The 9710-nt window shown below is 38.0% G+C and overlaps 2 protein-coding genes across 2 annotated transcripts; one reads left to right on the top strand and one right to left on the bottom strand.

Moving 5' to 3' along the window:
• Window positions 1-313: 313 nt before the first annotated feature.
• Window positions 314-3519, top strand: LOC104246340 (probable LRR receptor-like serine/threonine-protein kinase At3g47570). The gene is made up of 2 exons (XM_009802150.2): window positions 314-2999; window positions 3143-3519. The coding sequence occupies exons 1-2, from the start codon at window positions 314-316 to the stop codon at window positions 3499-3501; spliced, it is 3045 nt and encodes a 1014-aa protein (XP_009800452.2). The 3' UTR covers window positions 3502-3519.
• A 339-nt stretch (window positions 3520-3858) lies between these two features.
• On the bottom strand, window positions 3859-7209 carry LOC104246338 (glyceraldehyde-3-phosphate dehydrogenase A, chloroplastic). The gene is made up of 5 exons (XM_009802147.2): window positions 6987-7209; window positions 6760-6873; window positions 5571-5872; window positions 4609-4853; window positions 3859-4516 (listed from the first exon to the last, which is right to left on the bottom strand). Exons 1-5 carry the CDS (start codon window positions 7026-7028, stop codon window positions 4014-4016), a joined length of 1206 nt encoding a protein of 401 aa, XP_009800449.1. The 5' UTR covers window positions 7029-7209; the 3' UTR covers window positions 3859-4013.
• Window positions 7210-9710: the final 2501 nt, after the last annotated feature.

Genomic DNA, 9710 nt, shown 5'->3' on the forward strand with positions numbered 1-9710 from the left:
CCTCTCTACTTCTTCGGGGTAGGGGTAAGGTCTGCGTACACACTACCCTCCCCAGACCCCACTAGTGGGATTTTACTTAGTTGTTGTTAATATATTATGAACTTACCTAGAATAAAAATAGGTAAAGTTAAGTGACTTTTCAATTACAAACGAAAGAAAGATGACGACTTTACTTGATAATTTCAGATAGTTGAGCGACCGTTTAAGTAATGGACTCCGTGCTAAGCTGTGTAGCTTGCTAGCCTCCTCTACATATTCTCAAGTGTTCAGGGACAAAAACACCACCAAATTTGTTATGATTTTGCATTCGCATATGGATTCAGCATTGTTCTCCTCCTATCACTCAGTAACTAGTAAATTTTCCCTTCTATTCTTCATTACAAGTTTTCTGTGTATTTCTGTGGCATTGTGTCATGGCAATGACACAGACCAACAAGCACTACTTGCATTCAGGAGAGCAATAAAGGATCCTTTTGGATATATGAAACCATGGAATGTATCCACACACTTTTGCCAGTGGCCTGGTGTCACTTGTGGACGTAAACACATGAGAGTCCTTCAACTAAACCTCGCGAACCAAAATCTAGATGGTCCCTTGTCACCCTTTATTGGCAACATGAGTTTTCTCAGGTCTCTATACCTGTCAAACAATAGCTTCCGTGGTGAAATCCCCTCGGAGATAGGTCGTTTGAGAAGGCTACAACGATTGAATCTTGGTAACAACTCATTTCATGGTGATATTCCCTCAAATTTATCAAGGTGCTCAAATCTTGTATCTCTTCTCCTTGGAGGTAACAAGTTAGTCGGAAGTCTTCCTCCGGAGCTAGGCTCATTGTCCAAACTCGAATACTTGTTACTCACTCGAAACAACTTGACAGGTGAAATCCCTTATTCTTTTGGAAACCTAACTTCATTGAGAGGATTCTATGCACCATTGAATAATCTTCATGGGAAAATCCCTGACTCACTCGGGCAGCTGAAGAACTTAAACAGTTTAGGATTAGCTGCAAATAATTTGATTGGTACTATTCCTTATGCAATCTTCAACATCTCTTCCATGACAACATTTGATGTTGGAATAAACCAAATTCAAGGTACTCTTCCTTCAAGTTTGGGAATCACCCTCCCCAATCTTGAACTATTTATAATTGGTGGGAACAACATTTCTGGATCAATACCATCTTCATTGTCCAATTCATCAAAGTTAGTGTATTTTCTTGCGGGAGGTAATCAACTTACAGGAAGTGTACCAAGTCTTGAAAACCTGAATGAACTTCAACAGTTAACCATTCCAGGGAATTATCTTGGAACTGGAGAACCAGATGATTTAAGTTTCATGTCCTCTCTGACGAACGCATCTAGTTTCAGAATTTTGGAGATGCAGTTCAATAGTTTTGGAGGAATTTTGCCTGTATCCTTCCAAAATCTCTCAACTGAGCTTCAGGTTGTGCAATTGTCATACAACAAAATACGTGGTAACATACCGGCTGAGATTGGAAATTTCATCAACTTGGAAGAATTTCAGGTGAGGGAAAACTTACTCACTGGTACTATTCCTACCAGTTTTGGGAAGGTTAAGATAATGCAGATTTTGGATTTGTCTCAGAATAGATTTTCTGGGAATATTCCATCATCTCTAGGAAATCTGAGTGCAGTAACCATCCTTCTTTTTCACGATAATGATCTTACGGGTGAGATACCAGCAAGTTTAGGAAATTGCAATAATTTGATTGAAATATATGTTGCTCAAAATAACCTGTTAGGACAAATACCTAAGGAACTTTTTGCTCTCTCTTCCTTAGTTGCTGTAGATATTTCTGAGAACCATCTAGATGGTTTCATTCCTCTCGAAGCTGGACACATGAGAAATCTCGAATATCTCAATGTTTCCGAGAACAATTTGACTGGCAAAATCCCAAGTACCATTGGTAGCTGTGTGAGACTTGAAGTCTTAGACATGAAAGGAAACTCTTTTCAAGGAATTATTCCACCTTCTTTCAGTTCTTTGAGAGGTCTGCATGTTTTAGACCTTTCTAGGAATAACTTGTCTGGTCAAGTACCAAATTACTTGGAAGATTTTAAGTTTCAACTCCTGAATTTGTCGTTCAATGGTTTCGAAGGAATGTTACCAAATGATGGCATCTTTAAGAATGCAAGTGCAATATCAGTAATTGGAAATCCAAAACTTTGTGGGGGTGTGCCTAACATACATCTTCCAGAGTGTGACATCAAAAGATCAAAAAAATTTGGTTCGAGGTTTATCCTCAAGATTGTAATGTCTATTGTCTTTGGTATACTAGGACTTGCCATTCTAGTCACTTTACTATTTTTTTTCTTGTTCAAGAAACCAAAAAAGGGGCCTGTTTTGAGCTCATTTGGCGAATCTCTCATAAATGTATCTTACCAAAGTTTGCTTCAAGCTACTAATGGATTCTCTGAAGACAACTTGATTGGTGCTGGTAGCTATGGATCTGTGTATAAAGGAACTCTTGATGGAGGAATAGTCGTCGCAGTGAAAGTATTAAACCTCTCGCGACATGGAGCTTCCAAAAGCTTTATGGCTGAATGTGAAGTCTTGAGAAACATAAGACATCGGAATTTGGTGAAGGTTCTCACAGCTTGTTCAGGAATCGACTATCAAGGGAATGAATTCAAGGCATTGGTTTACGAGTTTATGGCTAATGGAAGCCTCGAAGACTGGTTGCATCCGAGTCCAAGTGAAGATGCAAATCGGGAAGAATCGAAAAAGTTGAATATTCTTCAAAGGCTCAACATTGCTATTGATGTTGCTTCTGCAATCGATTATCTTCATCACCACTGTGAGACTCCGATAATTCACTGTGATCTCAAGCCAAGCAACATTCTTCTAGACGATAGATTGATTGGTCATATTGGTGATTTTGGTTTGGCAAAGTTCCTTCAACCAACTGCACAAAATTCTTCTGTTTCAGAAGGAAGCTCTAGTCTTGTTAGAGGAACTATTGGTTACACTGCCCCAGGTAACTGTTTCTCTCATTCATTTTTTTTTTTTCTCTACAATAAGAAACTTATCACGAACTGTTTACTTTTATAAAATCAAATCCTACTAAGTTATGTTCCTTTTAAGAAACTAAAGTTCCTTATTTTGTTTTGTGAATTGTAGAATATGGGATGGGCAGCGAGCTATCGACTTGTGGTGATGTGTACAGCTTCGGAATCCTCTTGCTTGAAATGTTCATAGGAAAAAGGCCTACAGATGGAATGTTTAGGGATGGTTTAGACCTGCCCAGTTTTGCTAAGTATGCTTTGCTTAATGGAGCTACAAAAGTCATAGAACCATCCCTTATCTTTGGAAGTAATGAAGACAATGGAGGTGAAAACACAAGAATGTACCAGAGTGAGGAGTGTCTGGTTTCTATACTTCAAGTTGGGGTTGCTTGTTCTGCATATTCTGGAGCTGAAAGAATGAACATCACTGAAACTGTTTCCAAATTGTACTCTATCAGAGATGCTGTCATGTGACCAGGAGGTCACGGGTTCGAGCCGTGGAAACAGCCTCTTGCAGAAATGCAGGATAAGGCTGCGTACAATAGACCCTAGTGGTCCAGCCCTTCCCCGGACACCGTGCATAGCAGGAGCTTAGTGCACCGGGCTGCCCCTGCTCTATCAGAGATGCTCTTCTGAAATCAGAAAAAAATTCAGGAGCATGCTGAAAACATCTTCTTTTCTTTTCTAGTTATAAGTTAACTGTGTCTTTGTTGTTTTTACCAATGAGTATAATAAGTTTCTTCGTCGGTACTTAGGCTATTCATCACCTGATTACATGATGTTAGAACTAAAGAATATCTTGTAATAAGTATAAGCAGAATCAAAATCAGATTGTATAAAGACAAGAAGGAAACTTTTATTGAAGCTGAGACTTCACAAGGTGGAAAATTGTTTTGGTTCTCATTACAATTTTCAAAAAGGAATAATAATCTACAAGCAGTGGAAAAAATTTAAGCAACTATTTAGCAGTACTGTTATTTCATATTTCATTTCCACTGGTTTGCAACAATGTCAGCAAGATCAACCACCCTCTGTGAGTAACCCCATTCATTGTCATACCAAGCAATAACCTTAACCATGTCATCTCCCATGACCATAGTAAGTGAAGCATCAACAGTTGATGACACATCACTGCACCGGAAGTCGACTGACACGAGTGGTTCATCGCAGACATCGAGAATGCCTTTGAGCTCCTTGTCAGCAGCCTCCCTAAATGCAGCATTCACTTCCTCAGCAAATGTCTTCTTGGAGACTTGAACGACAAGGTCAACGACCGAGACGTTAGGGGTTGGCACACGGAGGGCAATGCCGTTGAGCTTCCCCTTAAGGCTTGGGAGGACAAGGGCCACGGCCTTAGCAGCACCAGTTGAGGTTGGAACGATGTTGAGGGCTGCAGCTCGTGCACGTCTAAGGTCCCTGTGGCTCGCATCAAGAAGCCTTTGGTCACCGGTGTAAGAGTGAGTAGTTGTCATGGTTCCCTTGATAATGCCTAGGAAAAATATTTTGTTTATGAGTTTAAGTTATATGCACTGACAGTAAAGAACAGTTATGCTCGTGTATAACTAGATAAAGATGTATTACCGAATTTTTGGTCAAGAACCTTGACAAAAGGAGCAAGGCAGTTGGTGGTGCAAGAGGCATTGCTGATGATAGGTTCATCAGGGTTGTAGAGATCAGCATTGACACCAACAACATATGTGGGGATGTCACCTTTTCCGGGAGCGGTGATGAGCACCTTCTTGGCTCCAGCCTGAATGTGTTTTCCGGCGCCTTCTCTGTCGACAAACACTCCGGTACCTTCTATCACCAAGTCAATCCCAAGATCTCTGAACAAATTACACAAACATTTTGAACAATAGTAGTTGTTAGAGGTTGAAGGGGAACCTTGGCGTAACTGGTAAAGTTTCTGGCATGTGACCAGGAGGTCACGGCCAGTTCAAGCCGTGGAAATAGCCTCTTGCAAAAATGCGGGGTAAGGCTGCGTATAGACCCTTGTGGTCCGGCCTTTCCCTAGCCCCGCGCATAACGGGAACTTAGTGCACCGGGCTGCCCTTTAGTAGCTGTTAGAGGTTGACTAGATATCACAAGCTAGTATTATACTAGACAGTACATGAGCTAACTTAAGCATGTTATCATGATTCATTACTAGCTACTCACTGTTGGACATTGTTAAAACTTATAACTACTGTTTCATATTTTTGTTTTTTGTTCTCAGCATAATGACAATCACTTGCAATGCTCGTCCAAGTTGTGCTTGGACCACAGATATTGCACTAATCACACTAAGAACAAATGGATTGCTATTTTGTGATAATTCAAATTTTTGTACATTGAAAGTATAATGAATTTTTTACACTATCCATACTTAAAAACCAATTATAGATGACAACAAATAGTAAGGTAAATTTTTTTAACTCGAGAAAAGAGGATAACTAACTTACTATAGCCGGTTAAGTTACGGTTAAGATATAAATTTCCTTACACTATACATGAATGTATACAACTTAAATCCTTTCGTTATATGTTAGCATGAAAGAACTTACCCCCAGGGGAGGTTGACGGGGTTGCGATCGGAGACGACTTGGATGACTTTTCCGTCGACGGAGATGCCGTCAGTGCCGACGGGCTTGACATCAGCATCAAAGATGCCAAGGGTGGAGTCATATTTAAGAAGGTGAGAGGCTTGCTTGACACCACCAGTGTCATTGATGGCAATGACATCAAGGGGAGAGTCTTTCCTACCATGCCAACACCTCAAGAAATTCCTCCCAATTCTTCCAAATCCATTGATTGCCACTTTCAACTTGGCCTCCACTACTCCCCTCTTGCTGTTCCCTCCTCCAATCTACATTTTATAAATCCAATTTCATGTAATTATCACAAGAAATCTTGTTATACAACAACAAATCTAGTGTATTTTCACAAGTGGGGTTTGGGGTGGGTAGTGTTTACGCATACTTTACCCCTGCCTTTAAAAGGCAGAGAGGTTGTTTCCGGAAGACCCACGGCTCATGAAAAATAAAACGAGGGGGCAATGACAAGCCAATATATTGTTATACAATGACCAAAATTGTGGAAGTATAATTTAGATGTTATACAATGTTATCATTAATTTATGTGGTTCAAATTCTTTTTAAGAGTAGTGTTGATCTTCCTTCAAACTTATGCAATTACCAATTTGCATCAAGATCCAGTGAGGAGCTATTTTTCTTTTCTTGTTCTATTTCTAACTCTCTTTGCTAGCATTAGAGCACAAGAATTGCACTTACTTTTAGAAGACTAACAGTTAGAGGCTTAAAGTCTCTGACTTTTTCCTTTTAACCAAACACATCAAATCTTCCTATACTAAAAACGACATAAAGTATACTCGATGAAAAAGTGAATCAACATCCAACATAAAAAAGGAAGCATAGACTACAACAAGAACACAGCGGGAGTCTTGATCACAATAGACATGAAGGATTTAAGTAATATACGAACTGCCTCTTGCAAAAAATGCAGGGTAAGACTGCGTACGATAGACCCTTGTGGTCCGGCCCTTTCCCCGACCCCATGCATAGCGGGAGCTTAGTGCACCGGGCTGTCCTTTTACACTGTGTTACACTATCAGTATAGTTTAACCCGTGATAGCAGATTAGTTACCGTACTTGTCAAGTTACCAGTTAATGCTTGAACAAGTTACTAGACTCAAACTCAATCATTCAAAGATAAAAATACAATAATAGTACTCACAACAGAGGTTTGAAAGGCAACAACAGAGAGCAAGTCATCGTTAGTTTTCCTTCCGAATGGAATAGCTGATGAGGTGCGCAGCCCTGAGAATTCAGAGAATCCTTTGTTGCTGACCTGCATTCCCATCAATACAACAAACAAGAATTCAACAAATTAAAATGTTCATCCATCAAGTTAATGACAAGAAAAAAGGACAACATTAATTATAGAGTGAGTGAAAGAAGGACCTGAAGAGAAGAGTTGGCTACTGAGAGAGCAGCCGAAGCCATTGTTCTTTTTAGAAATGCAGCAGAAGAATGTGGTATTTGGTGTGAAAGTTAAAGAAATATGGAAGGTATAAGGGGATGAGTAGGACAAAATGGATGGAGGGAAGAAAATGGATGAGATTATGGATGATAACTAGATAGATAGCCTCTCACTCATTGTATGGCTGTGGTTGCCTACTTGCATGTTCTTTTCCTTATGTGCTACACCTTTTGTTTTTTCAAGTTTCCAGAATCTATTGGTCCGACTAATCTAGATGTGTATATTTTTCTCACTTTTTTAGTAAATGAGTTTAACTTCTTGAGCCGAGGTCTATTAGAAATAACTTTTCTATATTTTTAAAGTAGTGATAAGGTACGCATTATCCTCCCCAGATCTCACTTGTAAGATTACAATGTATTTGTTGTTGTTGTAATGAGTTTAGCTTCTAAACACCAAAAGTGTAAACAACTTTACACAATCACTTAAAAGATGCAGTTAGTAACTGCCTATAACAAGTGAAATTAGTAACATGAAGGCAAATAACCTACTAGGACAAGGCAAATTATATTGATAGTGTCAAAGTTCTTGTCACTGTACATAAATTAAAACCTTAATTTATTCAAGGTAGTCTCTATTTTTAGAAATTAGTATTATTATACTTCTGGTTTATATTAGCTAATATGATAAATCATGTGAAGAGACCTTTTAATTCGGTTTTGAATGTCTATGAGAACAAATTTTAGAGTGACGTCGAACATTAAGAACTCTGACTTTCTAAAATAAAACTTGGAGATTTGAGAAACAATGTCAAAAAATTCAAGATTTTATTTTTATTTTTTTTCGAAATATTAATTATACATAAAGAAATTTTGATATGTCGTATGAAATCTAATTTCAGAAATATTATAATTTCCCTTCACACCAAACATACCCCTAATCTTTTTTCTATAAGTTTAATTTGTGCGTTATTAAATGGTAATTCACATTTATAGTTTTATGTGATCAATAAAAATTCTTTTTCTTTTGTTGCCAAAGAGTTATTTTTTGTTATTTTACGTGCAATTTCTTTTCTTATTTTTCTTCTGTTAAATTTAAAGGTCCATATAAATTGGTCAGGTCACAGTTATTGCTATCCATAAGAAATTGCCACCTTGTCACTGAGACTCCCTGCCATTGGACAGCCAATGACTAGATATCCTTTGTCCATATCTGTTTTATTGGTTTTCCGTTTGGTGTCTGGTGCACGCGTTGGAGCCAGATTATATTCGAATTCGGACCGCATAAGACCTCATTCATAATACCGAAAAAATTTTCATACGCACGGTGCGAACCCGAGACCTCTGATTAAGGAAATAATAGCCTCATTCGTTGCACACTTCCTTTGGTGGTTTTGTCCATATCTATCTTAATTACCTCATCAAAAGAATGTATTTCTTCACCTTTGGTCCCAATGATATTTTGTAAGGACTTCAAAAGGAACAATGTTAAAAAATTGAAAGAAACATCAATCCTATTGCACAAATTGAGAGTGAAATTTGTGGCTTCAAAAAGTTTTCTTTTATGTGATATCTACCCATATCCTTTGGATTTAAAATAATGTTACTACCATTTTTTCAATAATTTGTTAAATCTTTTTCTACTGCAGACGATGGGACAAATTAAATTATTCTTTCCTCTCTTTTCTCCACCTTGCTTCCGGAGTTTACTCGGAAATCTTAATTCTATGGTAAAAAATGTTGTATAAATAATTAACAATACAAAAAATAGTGTGTAATAATTAATCTCTTTATACGTTCGTCATTTAATACTGTAATAGTATCCTAGTCAAAGAGCTAATAATATTCTGGAACATGCCATAACCAAGGGATGGTCCCTCGTAAAAATTGCACGAAGCGCCCTATTTGGTCGTCCTCATTTAACATATACCCATTTTTTTTAAAACTTTTAACTTGTACCCAATTCTTAAATAACTTCAGCCCCCTTTGTCTTCCTTCTTCTCCTCCTTCATTTTCTTCTTCTTCTGAAATAAATAGCTGAAACATGCAAACAAGCAAATTGAAAGAAAGGAACTCCATCTCATCACAGCTAGATGCCAACAAGGAGTTCTCTCTGATCAGATATCATATTACTCTATAAAACTTTAGTAAAGTTATCTAAACAAAGTCAAAGTACAGAATATTGTGGAAAAGGATTGGGTAGCCAGCACGATCATTATACAATTTCTGTGTAAAACATAGCGCTTATTTTCTGGTTAATATTGTTTAGTCGTTGACGTGAAAACAACGAAACAGAGAAATAATGCACTTGATTTACAAATAGTTAATTGCATTGTCAATACATCAATTGAAAGAAATGGTTGAATGCTAATAGCTGGTGAAGGCTTCATCAATTGGATCAATGGAGAGGAGCAAATCCAACGGCTTCATATAAGAGTTAATTTTATCCAAGCTTCAGCTCTAGAGCTGAAGTTTCCCAGTCACAACACAGAAACTTCAGCTCTAGAGCTGAAGTTTCCCACTCACAACACAGAAACTTTAGCTCTAGAGCTGAAATTTGCCAGTTATAAAACAAAAACTTTAGCTCTAGAACTGAACTTCAGGCCCGGCTACTAGAATGCTGAAGTTTTGCGTGATTGTCTTTGCTACTTCAGCCCCGTGTGCTGAAGTTATGCGAAAAAAGCGGGTACGCTTGCATTTTTTTTGCAA

The sequence above is a fragment of the Nicotiana sylvestris genome, chromosome 4 (assembly GCF_000393655.2).
Source record: "Nicotiana sylvestris chromosome 4, ASM39365v2, whole genome shotgun sequence".
NCBI lineage: Eukaryota > Viridiplantae > Streptophyta > Magnoliopsida > Solanales > Solanaceae > Nicotiana > Nicotiana sylvestris.